The sequence below is a fragment of the Urocitellus parryii genome, chromosome 5, assembly GCF_045843805.1.
Source record: "Urocitellus parryii isolate mUroPar1 chromosome 5, mUroPar1.hap1, whole genome shotgun sequence".
NCBI classification, from domain to species: Eukaryota; Metazoa; Chordata; class Mammalia; order Rodentia; family Sciuridae; genus Urocitellus; species Urocitellus parryii.
In genome coordinates, this window is record NC_135535.1 from 87,388,253 (window position 1) to 87,409,749 (window position 21,497).

The following is a 21,497-nucleotide window of genomic DNA, read 5'->3' on the forward strand; positions in this document are numbered from 1 at the left end:
AACCATGAGTATGTTCATTGCCTTCATTTATGTCTTCCAAATTAAAAATATGTGATTCACCCAATTGTACTGTTAGAGGTCCTGTGTTTAAGTGTTAGGTAGATATCTACGGTACTGCAGCCTTTGCCATCACTTTCAGTGTACTATAGGATACCTGTAAACAGAAGGTTTTGAACATTCTTTTCTGGTTTTTGTTTTATTGTTTGCTTTATTGTTTGCTTTTTGGTACTGGGTATTGAACCCGGGGGTGCTTTACCACTGAGTCACATCACCTCTTCTTCAGTTGGTTTTGTTTTGTTTTTATTTTTATTTTTTCTGTTTTTTTCTTTTTCCTTTTGAGACAGGGTCTCTCTAAGTTGCTGAAGCTGGACTCAAACTTGTGACCATCCTTTTTTAGCCTTCTGAGTTGCTGTGATTACAGATGGGCACCACTGGGCTGGGCTGAATTTATATTTTTGAATTTGTGGTTCTTCTTATTAGTTATCATTACATTAAATATTTTTAAAGCACATTTATTGATAGACCTACATTTCTAGACACTAAAAATCTCATCTTAATTTTTAAAATATGCAAATTATAATTAAAAGACTTTCCTTAAGGGAAGACCTGCAGTTCATCATTTTCATTAGGACAGATAAAAAACATCCTGAAGAGATGAAGTGAGCGGAGCAATACCAGCAAGTTCCAGCAGAGCTAGTAGCTTCTTTTATGTAGGACAATGGGTCTTGTGAATATTCCTCTTTCTCTCCAGGCAGCTAGCTAGTCTGGTTAACCGAAATTGTTGAGTAATTGTTCTGTGGTTGAGAACAAAATGCTGAATTAAACTGTTCCCAGCACAATAATTGTGTGATTATAGCATTTATGTTGCTGGCCAAAGGAACAGTCATTAGGTTTGGAAGACTTACCAAAACCACAAGTACAAAAAAAATGCAAATCACATGTAAATTGCTGTTTAATACCTATAGTGGCTTAGAAATGGAACTGAGTAGAGCACATTTCTAGTTAAAAGAGATGAACCTGGAAATTTTGCTCATACATTTAGAATCATCTAAAATTAGGAAGCTGCTGAAATGCCTTTTCTTTATGTCTTCTTTCTATAATAGTGATGTTCTCAGTAGTGTATTTATTTCTCTCAACATCTTTTCCCCTTCCATCCATCTGCAGACCAATCTTCCTGAACCTCTTTGTTAATGTCAATAGTTTTACCTCTATATGCTACTCTGAAAAGTCCCCATGCTACTCAAAATTATGTGGTGAAAAAAACTTATCAACCAATGGGGTGGTTGGTCTAGGGTAAAGAAAGATTTAATAAGAAAACTGTCAGCAAATGCATAGAAAATGTCAAGTAAAAACCAGTTGCTAATAAAATTGAAATACTATTATTTCCTTGGATTTTGAATTATTGTGCTTTCTAGTGCTGATGAATGCACATACTGAGGTATTGAGTTTTTTCACCTGTTACAGCATGCTTCCAATGAACCATTTTCAGACTAAAGTCTCCCTCTGATGAGGGTCAGGTTTCGCTAACTATATGTGTGGTGCTGAGAACCACACGTGACCTTTACAGGCAGTGACTGTGTATGCAATATTCATCATGCTTTAAGCTAATAGATGAGAAACAGTAGTTTGGAAAGACGAATGATCCTATAAAAATGAGTGATGCACATTTTTTTCCAGATCAGTTAAGAATATGATTACAGCCTTTATTCGAAAGTGTGAGTGGAAGGTTTTTCAAGTTTCCTTTTTGGGGATTCTGATAAGTTTCATCTCATTTAAAAAAATATGCAATGAAGTATACTAAAGAATAATTGTACTGACAATGAGAATAGTCAAGCACAGGCAGAATAACTGAAAACCTAAAAAATCTTAAATATGCATCTTCCTTTTCTATAGTTAGGAATATGTTAAACATGGGAATTTTTCACAACCTTAGAGCTTAATTTTCTTAGTTATATGTCACATTGGTAAATTTTACTTTAGTCATTAAAAATTTCATATAAAACATGGTTTTAATGTATATCACACTATTTAGTTTATATGGTTTTTGCTTTTTTATTCATATTTGGAATCATTTGATAAGTGCCTCGCACTCAAGAAATCAGATAATAATTGAGATTAAGTGAAAATTTTAAAGATTTCAGTTTTATTGAAATCTATATTCAGCTAGCTAAATTGGCTTTTAAAAAAATTTTTACTATTTAGTTATACTTTAATTTTATTCACTGTTAATAACTTACCAATCTTATTTCTGAGCATTTTTGCAAAATTTACTGAACATTTTCATGCATACATGTGTATGTTTCAAACATGTACAATGATTTGAAGTCTTCTTTCAGTGAAAAAATTATTTTGAACAATGAGCTTAAAAGATGTGTTCAGAGCTTTGGGGCTTTGTGTATGATTTTGATTTAAAAAAATAAAAACATAGTGCCTTTAAATTTATTCTTGATTATTTTCCTCAGTAGTTCAAACTGTACAGGTTTTGAATTGCTAACCACCACATAATATTAAATAACCTCTAATTCCTGCCAACCACCCACACATTAATTAGAACAAACAGAGATTTTAATGATCCCACTTGTCAATGGCAAAGCACATAGAAAAAATAAGGATCACATTTCAGTAATAAAATTGCATTTTAAATGGAAATTTAGACTTGATTCCCAGGTAAATGTTTCATCTCCTTCTAAAATGTACCTCATAGGCCTAATGTTAAAGACAAAACCGTTCATTCAAAAAGTGAACTTGTTATTTTTTGGAGTTCATTTAAAAAAAAAAAAACTAACACATTCACCTCTATCTAGAAACCAAATGTTTCATATCATATTTGTGAATAATACTAAGTCTCTGATGTCTGTTCATTCTTGCTTTGTAGCTTAGTGGGTAGATAATTTTTATAAGTGTTCTGTTTATCTTGAAAAGTGATTGTATTATGTAATTAGTTGGTACAGAATAATATATATATCCCTTAGAGTAAGCTTGCTAATTGTGTGTGCAAATTGCCTAAATCTAGTTTTTTTTCTTTTTAATCCACTTTAGCTATCAGTAATCATAGAAGTTGAACTAAAATATCTCACAGTAGTAGGGGCTTGCTAATTTTTCCTTGTAATTCCCTCAATTTTTGCTTCATAAATTGTGAGGTTATTTCATTAGATGTGTATTGTCCCCTCTAATTGAAACTTAGTGTTATTGCTGAAAGCTCTATATCCACAGTTATTGCATTTGTATTAAAGTCTATTCTCTCTGACAGTAATATAGGTTTCATAGGCTCTTTTTGTTTACCATTCTCTTTTTAATATTTGCCTGATATCTCTTTTCTTATCCTTTCAACTGTCTTTGTTATTATGATTTAATTGTTTACCTTGTAAACAAAATATAGATGGATTTTTAAAATATTTCAATCTCTGCTCTCTGTTTTTCAATTTATAAGCTTAGTCCACTTATATTTATTGTAACTAAACTTGCATCAATTATTTTATTTGTGCTATCTATTTGTATATCTTCTATGCATCTTTTTCTTTTAAATTTATTATGTATTAATTTTAGTTAGTATTACTCATAGTTATAATTCATCTTGATATGTAAGATTATTATAGATATTAAGATTATTATTATTAAGATTATTATAGATTATTTATAGATATTATATCCTTTATTAGAAAAATGGGAAGTATAGGGATTAAAGGCCTTCTTTGGGTAGGCTGCCTGGATATGAGTTTTAGTTCTTTTACTTGCTATGTCTCTCCACTATAGGCATGCCTTAATTTAATTATCTGTAAAATGGACATAGTGAAAGTATCTATTTTGCAGGATTTTTTTGAATTTCAATGAGTATAAACAGAATTGTGCAAAAGTCCACAAGAAAATGCAATATCAGGGAAATTAAATAGATATTAATATAAACACTATAAATACTTTTGGTAAAAAGCAAGTGGATGGAAAAAAATTGTATAGTCAATCTGTGTAGTCTTTTATTTCAGTAAAGCACCTACATAAAATTAGAATTGTCAAAATGTTGACGACTTAAATGAAAATTATTTCTAATCAAAAAAGCAGTGTACAGTTTTAGCAAAGTGCCCATGGTATTGCAAAATTCATCTAATTAAATATTGTCATTATGTGTAGGCAAGTTGCTGTGCTTTGTGCTAATAAGTATCAAGTAAATTTGGTGAAGTAAAATTAGCCATACTTTGCTTAAATTGTGGCCAGTAATGCAAAACTTATTATCGAATATACTTGTGATGTATATTGTACATTTCTCCTTGACTAGAAGATTCTAAACTTTTGATTACATAAACGACACTGTGTTCAATGGGTTGTCCAATTACAAAAATATTTCACATTTTAAGCTCAAGAAACATCTACCATGGCCTTTCTGGTAATTTCACACATTTTATTTTCAGTGACAAATGTTCTAGTGAATGGCTTACTGCTAGAGTGTCCTTAGCTGTAGTACAGTTGGACAAGCATCTGAATGTTATGTTCCATCAGAAATTGTGAGTCACGGCATGCATTGTTACTCAAAGGACATGATTTCTAACATGGTAAAGAATGGAGCTAGATATTAACTTTACCCAAATATGGCTGGATTTAGGGACAAACAACCTAATATGGTTGTTTGAAATACTACATTTGTTTTTGCTAGCAGGAATAATGCATTATGTTCTTCCTATCACTAATATGACATATTTGTATCACTCACTTGGTTTACTCTTTGCATGCTACAAACCAACAAACACCAAAACTTAAGCTATTCACACCAACCTAGCAAGTGAAAAAAAAAATTGAATTAACACTGGGAAATATTGAATAAAAGAAATTTAAGATTATAGTCTTGTTAATTTTCTGCAACCAAACAATACACAGAGTTTAAGGAGTAGCTATATACTTAAATTTTTAATCAAAATGTATAGTTTTATTTTTTGTGTTTTTATATTTGTGGAAGAAGAGCATATACAAGCTTATATCTGTAAATAAAACTCTCTTTCTTTCATTTCTATACCTTCAATATATGTTGCTTTATTGTTGGTAACTGAGGTAATGCAAAGTTAGTGTACTTAATGGCACATAATGCCTTTCATTGGAACTTATTTTTTAATTCCTTTTTGCATTTATTCCTTTTGAATAACAGAATTTGCATTCTTATCAACAGTGATATGTACTGAGTTTTAATGTTATTTCCTTAGGGGTACCTCAGGGTTCTTATCTCTATCCATCAAATGAAATGTACAAAATCTAACTCCTGGTATCATCATCTCTCAAACTAGAATCTAAGGAAAATAATAAACTGGGTGTGAGGTGGGATTGGATGGCTTCAGTTATTTACTGTATGCCGCAGTCCGGCTGCAGCAAAATAACCAGGGGGGGTGGTGAGGAGCAACTTGTGTACATTGATACAGCAGGAGTGGGAGCCGTTTATTGTAGGACAACAGAGGTATTTATACATTCCACACAGCTTATCTTAATTAACATAAACTACATACAGCAGTCAACCAATAAGAAATCTCCACACTTAATGGCTAGCTGGAGTAACTTCACAAACCACTCCCTCTGGCAAAATGCCAGGCGCCATCCTGACTTGTTTACAGACTCTAACTAATCTGTAGTTTAGGGAATTACTTTGATGAAAAATTATGAATCTTGAATGAAAATTAAATAAAGCTTATATTAGTCAGCTTTTCATCACTGTGACCAAAATACCTGACAAGAATATTTTAGAGAAGGAAATGTTTATTTTTTGGCTCATATTTTCAGAGACTCAGTCCATGGTTGGTACTTCTCCATTGCTCTGCACCTGAGATGAGGCAGAACACCATGGTGGAAGGGTACAGTGGAGGGAAGCTGCTCAGCTCCTAGTAGCCAGAAAGCAGAGGTAGAGAGAGAAAGAGGAAAGAACCAGAGATTGAATTATAATCCCTAAGGGCACAGCCCCAGTGACCTACTTCCTTCAACTATGCCCCACCTGCCTTTAGGTACCACCCAGTTTTCCATTTAAATTATTAGTTCATGAAATTAATTAATCCATTGATAAATTTATAGCTCCTTTAATCTAACCAGTCCATCCCTGATTATTCCTGCATTACCACATGAATTTTGGAGGGAACACCTCACATCTAAACCATAACATAACCCAAGATCCATTGTATTAAAAAATAATAAACTAGTTACTATTATAAGAAACTAAGTAGACTTTTCTAATAGTGAATATATTCTTACATCATCTCAATTGAAAAATAGTAGACATTTACTAGGCATAAGGCATTAAGCTGGGAATTGTGGAAGACAGTAGGAGTTAGGTATGCCTCTGCCTGTTAGGCAGTTTAGCCATGGAAACAGACACAAATAATCTCAAACAAATAGGATAGTTGTATGGCCTATAGAGAGGAGAAGGAAACATGGGTGAAAACAGTAAGTACTTTTGTCCCTTAGGTTTTTTAGCATGTTCTCTTCTCTTGGTGTGGAATTACTTTTCCCTAGAAAACTGAAAGGTTGATTCTCTTCCCTCCTGAATGTCTTCATACATCACTGTGTCATGGACTCATTGATTCCACACTTAAACTTTCGGTGCCCATCCAGCATTCCCTTTCCTCTGTTCCTGATTTATTTTTTCCATAGCACTGCCTGTATAATTCATCATATTATCCTTAGAAACTGTAATCATGCTTGGCACAAATTGGGCATTCAGTGAATTAATGAATAAATACATTTTGCTTGGGAAGTTTGTATAGTCTTCTTAAAGGCAGTGGTTCCTAAGGTGGGTTTTGAGGAAAAATTACTCTTGAGTCTAAATTAGGTGAAGTATTTTGGGGGGAGTCATGGATTTAAAAAAATGTTTATTTATTTATTTATTGCTGCCTCTATTTAAACCATATAAAATGGTGTAATGATAGAAGCATTCACGCTCATGGTGAAATTTTTACTATGGTCAAGCAAATCAACTCACCTCACATTGTGTATTTTTTTTGTCTGTCGCGAAAAAATAAAAAAATAAAAAACTAATGTCTCAGCAAATATCTAGTATACAATAAAATGTTATTAACTGTAGTCCTCCTGATGTCCTTTAGATCTCCAGACTTACTCATTTTACATCATTGCCACTTTGTGCTTTTTGGTCTGCATTTCCCCCATGCCAAGCACCCACCCCTGTCCATAGTAACCACTGTTTCATTCTGTTTCTATAGAGCCTACTTTTGTTCAATTCTTTGAGTGACATCATGCGATATTTTTCTTTCTGTGTCTAATTTACTTCATTGAGTATAGTGTCGTCCACTTCCATTCTTGTGGCTGAGAATGGCCAGGTCTCTTTATCACTTTAAGTCTGAATAATATTCCATTCTATATGCCACCCTTTCTTTATCCATTCATTCATCTATGGAAGGATACATAGGTTGGTCCCGTACTTTGGCTACCATGATTAATGCTGCAGTGACCATGGGTGGGATTGAAGGGATTTCTACAAGATACTGATTTCATTTCCTTTGAACTTTTGCCCCAAAGAGGAATGGCTAAGTCATATAATAGTTTTATCTTTAAAATTTTAGGAATGTCCCTATTGTTTTTATCGTGACTGTACTAATTTACATTCCTATCAGCAGCATAAAAGGGTTCTTCTTTTTCCATGTCCTTGCCAACATCTCTTATCTCCTATCTTTTTTATAATAGCCATCCTAACAGGTATAAAGTGGTATTTAATTGTAGTTTTGATTTGTATTTCCCAGAAGAGGAATGATGTTGAGTACCTTTTCATATACCTCCTCACCATTTTTGTGTTCTTTGAGAAAATGTTTATTCAAGATTTATGCACATTATTTAAAAATTGAGTGTGTTTTCTCTTTTTTATTGAGTTATATGAGTTTCTTATATATTTTGGACATTAATCCCTGTCCATTTCCCTGTCCATAGGCTGTTTTTCATCTGGTTCATCGATTTGTTTGCTAGGTGAAGCCTTCTTAATTTGACACAAAACAACTTATAATTTTCACGTTAGTTGACTGAACTTTATGTATGATATTTAACCATTGCCAAAGCCAATGTTAAGGAAATTTCCCCTTGTTCTTATGGAGTTTCATGGTTTCAGTTCTTACATTCAGATATTTAATCTAATTTGACTTGACTTTTTTGATATACTGTAACACAAAAGTCCAAGTTTAGTCTTTTGCATGTGTATATCCATTCTCCTCCACACCACTTACTGGCCAGACTGTTCCTTTCCCCATTAGGCATTCTTGGTGTACCCAATGAAAATTAGTTGACATATATGTTTGAGTTTATTAATGGGCATTCAGTTGAAACTTTCCACTATTCAGTGTAGTTTCCAATTGGAGTACAAATAAAATAATAAAAGGTTTCTTAGTTGGAAATAATCTTAAATTTATGGAAAAAGAGTAAATCAAGATAGGTAGGAAATAGAAATATTAAACGATTTCATAGTCCATTGTTCATTAGATGAAATAAATACTTGTGGTATAGAGACTACCAGTAAGAGAGAAACAATGAAGGTCACAATAATTAGGAATTGTTTCAAGAAATTTTGAAGTAGACGTTAATAATACATGCTTTTATGGAAATTAGTCATTGGAGTGAAAAATTTATTTTATTTTCGATTTTTCTTCAGTCAAGTATTATAGAAGTTTTTCCTATTATTCTATCAAACAGCACAGGATGGCAATTTCTGTTTAAATATCCTTCCACAGTAGGGGCTGGGGTTTTGGCTCAGCAGTGGAGCACTTGCCTGGCACATGTGAAACACTGGATTCAATCCTAAACACCACATAAAAATAAATTAAGGTTATTGTATCCACCTACTACAAAAAAAAATTAAAAAAATCCTACCACTGTATTCTCAGTACTATAATGTTCTGTTTTATCTCTATTTTAAAATCTATTTTCATATCACTTAAGAAATTCATATACATATAAAAATCCAAAAATATTTTGTGTAGAAAACATAAAGCAAAATAAAATGTAATATAAAGCTAAAAATTAAAATCAAAATGCTGCCCTTTGTATAAAATATAGAATTTTTATCTTTTGAATATTATCTCAATGTGATTTTTTAACTGAGAAATATATGGTAATGTATTTTATCACAATATTTTTGTACTCATTGCAAATTGGCATTTTTATTTTAGAAAATTACTGTTTTGTTTCTTAAGTTTTAGGAAGAAGCAAAGAATTTATGGTTAACTCAGTGATCAAGTTTTAAGTCCTCAAAATCAGTTATTTTCCAGTTAGTTGTCCATATTAACAAAATTGAAAATAGCAACACCTGAACAATTAATCTTCAAGAGGCTGGATAAAATATAAATGGAATTAACATTTGCAAATGCTTTATAAAAGTACAAAACATATCCTAATATAAGACAAGATCAGAGCACACTCAGTCCTATATTAGGTAGTAGTGAAGGTATATTTTTGTAAGGTTTTTTTGTCGTGATTATTTTTTAATTAAAATAGAATTCGCATACAATAAAATTCACTCTTTTAAAGTGTACAATTTAGGTATTTTCATTATATTCACAAAGTTTTGTAACAATCATAATTAATTCCACCATATTTTCATCACTCCAAAAGAAATCCTTATTTCACCTCTTGTCCCAATTGATAATTTTTAGATGTAATTTTTGAAAGAGCTGTGTGGAATTGAAGTTAATATTGCATAAAATTACTAATAACTTTATATTTTAAGCCACTGAGAAAACATTAGAGATCAGAAATCAATAATAGTGAATCTTATTATATTTTCTAATCATGGAATCCTGAGAAATATAAATGGAAAACTATATTATATTTTATGCTGGCCATTATATTTTGTTTTCTCTTTATTTTCTTGACAATTGACATATTAACCCATGATATAAAATAAGATTGCATTTGTATTTTTAAAGCCTGATTTTTTTTCATGTGAACAGACACACACACACACACACACACACACATATGCACACTCATTTGGACTATGCACACTCATTTGGACTATGCTATTTTGTTCAAGAAGCTTGATGAATAATACAAATGATCACATACATTTCATAAAACAAATAAAGTTCATTAAATTTTGGATTCTATCAAGCAACAGCTGTGTAAAATGTTGTTTTAAGAAATTGCAATGATATTAGGATGATAACTGAAATCTAAGTAATGCATCCTTGGAGACATTTTAATTGTTACCTTTCAGAAATCCTTTATTCAGTTTAAAACTTTCTGTGGCAAATGAAATACCTGTGTTTCTCCCCTTTTCCTTCACAATTGATTTCTGAACTTACACCACCTTTGGTTTTAGTTGCCACCATTAATTTTCTGTGCTAATAAACAGGGATTTTTCCTAAATTCATCAAATAATCTTTGCTTAAGCGTCTATTATATTCATAATGAATGTCATTATTTTGGTTAAAATTTGACATGAATTTAATGCATCTCAAAGTGGTGCTTTATAAGAATGCAGTACTTCAGTTTTGAAAATAAAGTCAACTATTAGAGAAGAAGAATATTTAAGTCAAACCTGCATAGCATCAAGAGTGAAATATCATTGCCTTAAAGTGACAGAGGGCTTAATTCTAAACATTTGAAAGTGGTTGTATCCTAGTAACAATGCCAACAATAACCACATCATGCAAAAGTAAAAATGCAGTAGTGAAATGAGCCATTGAAAGGAAGAGTCAGTGACCATATAATATTTCAGTTTCCATTATATCTAGTAGCAATCTGGTTAAAAAGAAATGACAGTTGCCCTGAAGGAAATAAAGTGGAGGTATTATTGTAGTAGTAGTTTGGAAAGAAAATTGCACTGTGTCTTGACTGGATTATTTCTCTATCCTTGCAAACTATCTTCACCTCTCTGTGGTGCTGCGTCTTGCCTTTATACAAATTGAGTTTGTATCATCTAAACTCATAGGGCCCAGGGGCCCTTTGGTGACAGGGAGGAGGAGAAAAAGGGGAATTAGAAAAAGAAAATGTGACAGGCAGTTTTGAAAAGAAAAGCAATTTTCCTTGTGGGTCTGTTCCTAAATAGGAGTTCTTCAATGCAATATTTTGCTTCTCCAGAGCAGTCACTCAGAATCAAGTGCATGCTTGTGCTGTGTGTGGGGCTTGGCACTGACAGGTTTTATTTAGGAGGGGTGGGAGTACAGGGGGATCGGATGTGAGGAAGTTAGTATTTTGGCTATATCAGCCCTGGAGGCAGAGTTAGCACTTGCAGTGGGACAAAAGTATTTGTAGTCATCAGATAACTTTGCAGTCAGCTTCAATAGCATCACTCTTTTTTTTTTTTTTTACTATCTTTTTTTTTTTTTCATTTTGGCAGCCAAGCTCTTAGTAGAACCATCTGTCTTTCTATTAGTATTTTTGAGGCCTGTTTTGAAGCCACTTTGCTTGGCAAAGTCACTTTCATCCTTGGAAACGATTTTTTAAAAAAGTTCTGTGGCTTTTTGCCGAAGAAGAGTACTATGTAAAAAATCCACATGGCTGTTCATTTTTGTTCTCAAAGAATATGGCTACTTTGTCTTTGTCTGGAATCAAATGAAATTAGAGGTGATACAATTGCAATGTGACTGCTGGGATGTGAGAGGCAGGGATTGCAATTTTAGTAATGTTTCTTATGTTCCCCTACCCCTCAAGGAGATTTTCTTTAGTCTTCCTAGTAGATTAATTGGAAGATAAATTTACTGCTTTATTTTTAATTTTTTTTCTAAAGACCATTGCGTTGAGTAAGATAAACTGACAAATCAACTTTCTGTTATATGAAATGAAGAGTCACAGACTATTAGTGGTCATTGAAGATCCCAGGCCTCTTCTTGCTAATGGTGGAAAGTTAGTGTTGTCATCCTGGTTACTCCAGTTTGGGTAATTATATGCTGCCTACCTAAACCCCTCTTGTAATCTCATTTGGATGTTATATTCTTCATTTTCTCAGAAATGGCTGTGCAGAATTGCTGTGTGCTTCTAAACAGCTGCTATGCTCCCCACTGAAGGTGACTGAATTTCAGCTGTAGGTGAACTGATCCCTACGGGTGACGTGTGCTTGAACACTATAGCACTCATTGGACTGACTCTTGAGGAACGTTTGAAAAGTTTCAGATATTACAGCTTATTTGTAATTGTGCTGACTTCAACCATACAGCTTCTTTTCGTTTTAACTTTTGTGTGCATAGTTTAAACAAATCATCTCCTATCAAAACTTTGTGCCACTGGAGTGCGCTCACAAGCCCACCGGCACAAGACCTGCTCCCGGAGACCAAGGAGTTCCTCCAGCCCTTTGATTCCTGTATTTGGAGAATTCTGATGCCTCCCAGGCCTCTCTTCCTGTTCTCATGCCCAGAGCCCATTGTTGGTCAAAAGGGGTTTCAATGTCTTTTATAACCCATCCTTGCTGAATGTCTTCTCTGCAATTGTGTTCCTCTTCTCTAACTGGAATTTACCTTTTCTGTTCCTCAACTAGAATGACTTTGGCACTTTCTAAGGAAACTCACAGAAACAGGAAGTCTGACAGCATTATAATTCACGTAGCCTCATCTAAGTCCTTAGCATTTTCTATCCCTCTTTTTAGTTGTCTATCATTAACTTTCTCTTTCATTCCTTACAACAGCCACCTTAAAATTTCTTACCTTTGCCCAGTACCCTTCATCAGTCCCAACCCCTCATTTCCAGGATATGACCTTGCCTTCCTCCCTGGGGATATGTCTTCTATCAAGTCTGGTTTCCCTTACCTTTCAATTTCCCTACCTATAAAAGGTGTGTGCCTCTGCTTCATGATTCCAGAGAGGAAGGATGTGGGCTCCTGTTCAAACTAAGCCCTCCCTCTCTCTCTTGCCTTCTAGCTTTCTGGGAAATTTGACACACCAGTTAGCTCACTGCTTTCCTGTACTTACAGCTCTCGATGTCTTAGCCAAAGATGATAGTGCTCAAAACGCAGTTCTCTTCAGAAAGCCTTTCCTTCACCAACTCCCCCTCAGTTGTTCCCATCAAAGTTCTCACTGCACCTCTCATCCACGACTTCCTAGGAGGAGTTTACATTTGTCATCTCCTTTTCCTGCCAGTCATTCAGTCCTCAACTTTTTTTGCAATCTGGTTTCTAACCTCTTTTCTAATGGACTGATGTCATGGTTTCTAGTAATCAATCCCTAGAGACACTGTTTTGATGGCTAAAAATACTCTTTCTGCTACATGTGTGATTGTGAAATTCCCTTGTTTGTTTTAGGCCTCTGTTCTTAGGATTTTTTTTTTGGGGGGGGGGCGGTCCCAGGGATTGAACTCAAGGGCACTCAACCACTGAGCCACATCCCCAGCCCTATTTTGTATTTTATTTAGAGACAGGGTCTCACTGAGTTGGTTAGCACCTTGCTGTTGCTGAGGCTGGCTTTGAACTTGTGATCTCCTGCCTCAGCCTCCCAGGCTGCTGGGATTACAGACATGTAATCCCGGCCAGGATTTTCTTTATCCTAGTTCTATTCTGTCCTTTCTGTTCAAACTCATTTTAAGCTTTTCTCTCTATACCTCAGACCCTCTCTAGATTATCTAGTTCATTCTAATCAACTAATGACTTCCAGAACCAGAGCCTCTAAGGATCTTTTCCCTTAGCTTCAGACAGGAATGCACCACAGCTAGAAAGAAATCTTCAAAGGAAACTCATTCAGGCACTTAAAACTCATCACTGTCCATAACTATTGTCATCTTTGCATGAAAACTAACTCTCCACCTGTGTTTTTTTTTTAAGTTGTTTGATACCACCATAAATAGAATAACATAAAATCAATGTTACCTTTGATTCTGTCATTCTCGTCACCTCTGAGTCTTGCTATTATTTTTAACCTAAATATTTCTCGGATTTTTCACCTCATCTGTAACTACAAAAGATCAAGCCTTCTTCCTTCCTCTTGCATGAGCCTCTTACCTGGCCTCTATGCTGGGCCTCTGGGCTCTCTTCTCCATATATGCACCAGAGTATTCTGTCCACCCTGCCTAATCTCTTGTAATGTCCCAGAACCTAGGCGGAAATGTTAAGTTTCTTATCCTGATAGGAAGACTGGTTTAGGCAGACTTCTCACTACTGGTTCCCTCCACCATCTTTGCTCTTCCAGAATGCTCTGAGTATCTCCCTCACATGGTGATTTTTTTTGCCCCCATTTCTTTGTTCATGTTTCCCCCTGTGCTTAGAGTTCTTTCTACACATGCCATCCCTTTGCTTAGCTCAGGTGTATTTATCTCTTCAGTCACTCTACTTGCTTTTCCTACCTCCATTGGAACCTAGTTGACATCCCCTGATTGTGTTAGAAATCTTCCTCCTGTGCTGCCCCCTAACCTATGCAGGTCTCTATTGTTGAATTTATGGTGGTTTGCTATAATGATCTGTCATTTTACCCTACCAGGCTTGAAGGACCTAGGGAGCATCAGGTGTATGAATACATCTTTTAACATCTAGATACCCAAAATTGCATATACTCTGACTAGTGAATGTTGTTTGAAGAAAATGAACTGAAAAATAGACTCATGTAACTAGAGGCCAGATTAATAATTTTAAACATCTACTTAATTTTAGGAAGCAACCACATGGTTTTATAATGCAATAGTTATATTAAACATGAAATATTTAACTTAGAAAATTGAAAGGTATCTACTTTTTCTTTGCAAGTGTGATATGATTAATTTGTGTTAAATTCATAAAGTCTTAAAGGGCAAGACTATATGTAGTATCAGGTGCTACAGGTATAAAAGTGTTAAAACATAATATTTTATTTGAAGTTTAAAAATACAGGAAATAGCTTTATAAATTTATTATGATTTATTCTAATTTGTAAATAACATGCCCTCTGTAAAAAAAAAGACTCAGATTTTGTGACAAAAGTATTTTTTTGAAACTTAATTAAAAATGTCACACATTTTTAACCTTAATTAGGAGTTTAAAAGGAATTTTGTACAGTAAGTGAAAGAAGGAAATGAATTTAGTAGTGATTAGGATCTAGTAATGCTCAAAAGTAGCAAATATATAGAATGAATTACTAACCCTGTTGTCAATTAGTTTTAAAATTTGTCCAGAAACATTTTATCATTTTGATCTAATGTATCCCTTTTTTTCCGGACGGTAGCTAAATTTTAGCACCAATGAGCTAAATATCAATTAAGATAAAGAAATATTAGTTGTTGTCATTATTTCTGTTAGTTATGGTTATAATGTTGCCATGAACACTGAATAAATGAATACTGAACACCTTCTCCTACTAGAGACTTACAGGTTTCTATGAGCCTCTGTCCATCCATCCATGTTTCATGTATGTTACTGTTTCAAGTCAGCTCATTTAATATTTATTACCAATTCTTTAACACTGAATTCACACCTAACCTTACTATAACTCATGTCTGGATGAAGCTTACCTAACATGCCCACAGTTCACATTGCACTTCGGAACACTAGACTGCATGTTAGCACAGGTTTACCAGCATTTCAAAAAGTGGGGTTATCAATACAGTTTTTCACTGCTCTTCACAGGCCTGTGAGTGACCATGAAAGCACCATTAGTATTGTTTTTGGAGTACAAGTAAATCTTATCAAATAGGCAAATTTGCAAATGCAAAATCTGCAAATAATGAGGACTTTATTTTGAAATGTATGTTTTTAATTGCAAATGTGGATTAACCACATATATGGATTATATTTAATTTACTGTTTACTTTGTTCAGACTATTAATAGACAATACACTAGAATCCATCTTAAAATAGTCTAAACAAAAGCTATTGTTAGGACTGTGGAATTAGTGTAATTTTTCATTTTAGTTCCTTTTCCCCCTTTTAGTGCACATTTATTTTTTCTCCCCTGCTCATCCCTTACATTTTCTACTGTGCAGGGGAAAGTGCTTGAGTACAAATTAGGAAATGTAGTTCCAATGTTAACCTTGCTTTACCTAAATGTAGGATCATGAACAATTAATTTGACCAAGTTGGGTTTTATTTCATTATCAGCACAAAGACAAAGTTGCTTCAGATAAGCTCTAGAGTCTTTCTCTGCTTTAAACTATGTTACCCTCTACAAGTCATCTTGAAAAATTTAGATGTTAAAACAGATTGTATTATTAAAACAAAATGCACCCTGTAATTTAATTTATAACAAATAAGAGCTTAATACAGGTTTAATAAAAGCTCCCAAATTTATTGCAGCTTATTCATTAATATACTAAAATTTTTATCTGAAAATTTTAAATTATGAAGTTATAAATATATAAAGTCATACATGAACTAACTGGACAAAACTGTCATTCACAAGTATGCCTATATACAAATAACCAGTTAAACAATAAAATTAAGAAAAATTTCCTATGCAATGCTAATAAAATGCTTTTTATAAGACAAAGAACCTTAGAAATAAAATTACCAAGAAACTTCTTAGTTAATATAAAATAAATGGAGACTAGAATAAATTGAAACACATAACCTTCTTGGTCATCCAAACATTCAATTAATAAATTTCCTTTTTTACCTAATATTCTAAAATTAATTGAAAAAATTGAGGCAATATTTTGGAAAAAGTAGTAATGATATAATACTATCCTTATGCATTATTAAAATACAGTGCAAAGCTATGGTAATTAAAACAGCATGGTACTAGAACATGATACGCAGGAATAATCTGTCCATTAAAATTATATAATAAAGTTCTAATATTTCTGGGTTGCTTTTATATTTGTTCATGCATACATCATTCAAAAGTCATAGGCATATCATGATATTTAAGACCACTTAGACATAATTGAAGGGTAGGATCACAACTTTATCTGCTATACTTCTCTGGTGAATATATATTCCTTTCTGGTCATTAGATAACTTAAATTTTCTAGGGCCTTTTGTGGACATTTGAAGTTGGTGCCTGAAGATCTAACTAGGATGATGAAACTGTTTTATCCATTCAGCTTCTTTATTTGTAGTTTGTTGCTACATGTCATAGCTATAACTGCTAAGCTCTAAAAATATATTAAGAAACAAGTTATAGCTTTTTTTCCTAAATGTACTTAAAGGTCACAGAAGAGACTCAATGCTGTATAAATATTATTCAACACAACATGTACTATATTCATTTTATTATATTATTCAACACAACAAGTATTATATTCATTTTATTAAATTAAAAGTAAGAACAGCTCTTTCTGCCTGCAAGTTGAAACTTTGGAAGTGCTTTACATTGTGAGCCTCAAAAGTCTTTGAAGAATGAGCACATTCTTTTTCCAGGAACAAAAGGGAATGAGGAATTACTTAAAATCAGAAAAAAAAAAAAAGTACCATTGAATGCACTCAGGCATGGAAGAAGGTAGATAATGCAAGGGACTTTTAATGACCCACTGGGGCAAAGGTGCAGGATATGTGAAGGGGGCAGAAGAAATCTCTGGAAAAATGGACTGTGGAGAAATTGTGAGGAATCTTGAATACCATGCTGAGGATTTTGTTCATTTTTTCCCCAGATGAAAGAAAACCATCAAAAGATTTTAAAACAAGAAGGGAATATAAAATATAGATTCCAGACTCATATAGAAGAAATTTATGAGGAATGAAACTTTTAATATCTGTTACTATTCTTATGGGTATCAGAATCAGGCAGAGTCTCCCTTTCCACTATTATATAGCTAGAGGTGCTTTGTAAAGGACAAAACAATTTCTTGACAGTGACCAAAAACATTCTTTAAAACAGTGCTTCTCAGCCCTGGATGCCCACTGGAATCATCAGACTTAAAACAGGCCAATGCTGGATCTTAACCTTGATGATTCGGATTTATTAGGTTTGGGAAGGATTCTGAGCATTGGGATTTCTCAAAGCTTGCTATACATTTTCCAGTTTAAGAACTGGTATGCTAAACGATGAATCTATTGTTCCTGCAATTCTGAACATAGTTTACCTTAAATTTCAACATAACCTGAAATATGCATGCCTCTCTCTACCCTTGTAAATATTTTGTTTGAGGTTCCCTTTCCTTTTTTTCTCCAAAAGGCTCTAATAAAGTTTATGATATATATTGTAACCAATGAGGAGACAAGCTATATAAGCTATACAACTTAAGAGTTGTATGAAATATGAAGAAGATGTAGTCCCTGGCCATTGCCCTGAACCAGTGTGGCCGGCTTGTTGTTTGTTCTTTTGCTATGTGTTTCTGCCTGCATCCTCTGCTCAGGCTGAACGAACCCCAGTGCCCTTTCACCCTGTGATATCTGTCTCTTGCTTTAGGCTGCTCATTCCTCCTGCTTGCTCAACATACATTCTCTAATCTTGGAGTCCCTCCTCAGTTGGTTTCTCCATAAGCTTTTGCCTTCTTCCCTGATATCCTAAAACGATGGTTGTAGTGGTACAAACTTCATCTCCAACCATAAAACACCATCTTTTTGTTTCCCTAGTTGTTGTCATCTCCATTAGAGTTTCATCGCCTGCGTCATTTCCTTTGTAGTGGCAGAGAGAGGTGGAAAACCCTTTCTCAAAAGGATGATTAACAAATTTGGAGTCTCCCATTCTTTTTTTTTTTTCTTAAGAGAGAGTGAGAGTGTTGGTATGTGGTGCTGAGGATCGAACCCGGGTCGCACACATGCCAGGCGAGCGCGCTACCGCTTGAACCACATCCCCAGCCCAAGTCTCCCATCCTTACAGTCTCTCTTTCTTTCCCCCCCTTTCCCTTCCTCTTTCACCACCCGCTCCACGGCCCTCCCCCACTCCACACATTCACCAACCTAAGTCTCGAAAATAGCTGTTTGACTGTGAAAGATGAAATGAAGGAGAAACTGGAGGTGGACTTATAAAGTGGGAAATGAGAACTAGAAGATTCATAAAAAAGCTAGGAACGTGTAATGCCAATGAGAAACAGGTCTGAGAGGCGTTGTTAGGATTACTCTCTGAATCAAATGTAGTTATTTTTGTGTGTTTTACTTTTTTTTTTTTAAACCAATATCCCCTACTAAAATTAAAGCTTCATGGACCTGTATATTGTTTGTCTTATTCACTATCATGTCCCTGATGCCTAGCTCATTTTCTTACACATAGAAAAGGTACTTATTACATATTTTCCAAATAACTTCCAATGTGTGGAAGAATTAGTAAAGGGGAATGAAGTGTCAGATATGTGATTTTAATATGATCCTGAATTCTCATTCACATACCCAATGACAAACACTTGCCAATAATCATGTTCACCAGGGAGATCTTACTTGAATATTTATTTGAAAAGAATAATTCTCGGTATTCCAGTTAATGACAATTACCCCATTAGTCAATACTGGGACATAGCTGCAGAAATTACTGCATTGCTTTATGTTTCTAAAATTCTTATTCAGTTCAAAGAAGTCAGTAATTCCATTGTGCTGGGTTATTTATTAACTGATATGAACTGAACCCTCTACTCTGAGAGGGACTCCAGCAAATTAGAGCACATTACAAAGATGGCAGAATTCATGTGGTTCAAGGAGAGGTTCAGTTGTTTCAAAAAGTCAAAAGTATAATACAGAGGGTCTGTGGCAGGATTCCAGGGACTGGATGTAGACCTGGTTTTGACTAACTCTGTGGCCATGGGGAAGTCAATTTTCTTAGGCACCAGTTGTCTCCTCTGAAAGAAAGGAGAACATTTTAGTTGTTCTCTGAATTTTTTTCCAGGTCTATTATTCACAAATTGTAAACTTTCAATATTATGTGACTCTTAAGAATTGATTATTTTAATTCTGTTTTGTTTGGTTGTGAAATAAGGAGGGTGGGAAGTATGGAGCACCAAAACTTCTACTCTTTGATTCGCTCTATCACGTTCAGCAGGTTCAAGGTCAGCTGCCGCCATTAATGATCCCCGTATTCCCTCCTGATCAACGGACACTGGCTGCAGCTGCCCAACAAGGATTCCTCCTCCCTCCAGGCTTCAGCTATAAGGCTGGATGTAGTAAGTACCATTGATTTTTAATTTGGGAATGGGTACAGGGCATGTCTTTGACTTGGGCAATTTAATATTACTGTTACACTAAGAAATGAGATCTCCTATATAGTTTTTTTTATTTTGAAGAGGAAACACATAGACAGTGTGGAAAAGAATTGTATTGGTATTTATGAGAACTTAGATTATTTTTTGCTTCTGAAGCCAATACTAGTACTTTATAATTCAGCTTCATATGTTCTATTTCCAGTATAATCTTAAAATATGGATGTAATTTGGAGGTTTCTCTTATTTTTTTTTCATAAATTCAACGAGAATATGCTTTTCAATAGTTGTGTATTGCCCAGTAAGCTAAATCCAAATTGTTAATGTAAGTTACTTGGCCGGGCATCATGTGTCTCCCCTGTATATTTATATTCAAATTTCTCACTAGTCTTCTTTCAGTTCTTAGAACAAACCATATTCTTTCTGGACATACATCAAGAGTGTTTACACTCTGTGGTGTCCTGAACCTCTTGCATATCAGATTGAGAAGTGTTTGCCTGATGTCGGCTAGGTCTCTTTCCCATGATTCCTTTGGATCCTTGTATGTTTCTTCTTTCATTTTAATTGTAAGGTTTGCAAGGGTACTTGTTTGTTCTGTTTTATTCATTGCTGTATTTCAACTTAGAGTGTAATAGTCAACTATTTTTAAAATGTGTTAGTCAGGTTTTTTTACACAGTGACCAAAATACCTGACAAGAATAACTTAAAGGAGGGACAGTTTATTTTGGGCTCCTGGTTTCGGAGGTTCAGTCTACAGTGGGCCAACTCTATTGTACTGGGCCTGAGTGAGGCTCAACATCGTGGCACAAGGGCATAGTGGAGGAAAGCTGCTCAACTCATAGCAGCCAGGAAGCAGAGAGAGAGAAAGAGAGAAGGGAAACAGGGATAAAATGTAATTCCCAAGTGCATGCTCCCCTAGTAACCTAATTTTCTAGCTGTAGCCATACCTACCTGCCTTCAGGTAACACCCAGCAGTACATTCAAATTATTAACCCATCAAATAGATTAATCCACTGAAGAGTTTACAATTTTCATAATCTAATCATGTCACCTCTGAACATTCCTACATTGCATACCATGTTTCCAACATAGGAGCTTTTGGGGGGGACACTTCATATTCAAACCATATCAGAGTGAATGAACACTTATTACAAGCAAGACAGAGAACATTTATGCACTAAGAAGTTTCACCAAGGTAACTGTATTACTTGCTAACTTTAGATGTATATAATTTATATGCCTTTTCCTCTTTTTTTAACCCAAATCTATATTGTGCTTTGCTAGTTTGTAAACAAACTAAGACTTCATCTTTAAAATTATAACTAGCCAAATACAACCTGTATTCTATTAGATAAAAATTGTAACTCATATTCCAAAGAGACTAGACTTCTAAAATAAATATTTTCTAAAACATCATCATTACTATGACCAGAACAAATATAGAAAAAGCAAGTTTACTGAAGTATTTTCATTGATAAGTGTAGAACACCATTGAAAAATATCAGTGAAATATTAGCAATTTAGAAATTTATGTAGAATATTATTTTTAAATGCTATTTGAACCTAGCTCATATATA

At 34.2% G+C, this 21,497-nt stretch overlaps 1 protein-coding gene across 3 annotated transcripts in view; it reads left to right on the top strand.

Annotated features, from left to right (window-relative positions):
- Positions 1–21,497, top strand: part of Sox5 (SRY-box transcription factor 5) — a 329,602-nt gene that overhangs the window by 188,918 nt on the left and 119,187 nt on the right. For all 3 annotated transcript variants that reach the window (XM_077798717.1, XM_026392331.2, XM_026392329.2), the window contains exon 6: positions 19,764–19,884. In XM_077798717.1, the coding sequence (XP_077654843.1) occupies positions 19,764–19,884 (121 nt within the window). The remainder of the gene's footprint in view (positions 1–19,763; positions 19,885–21,497) is intronic.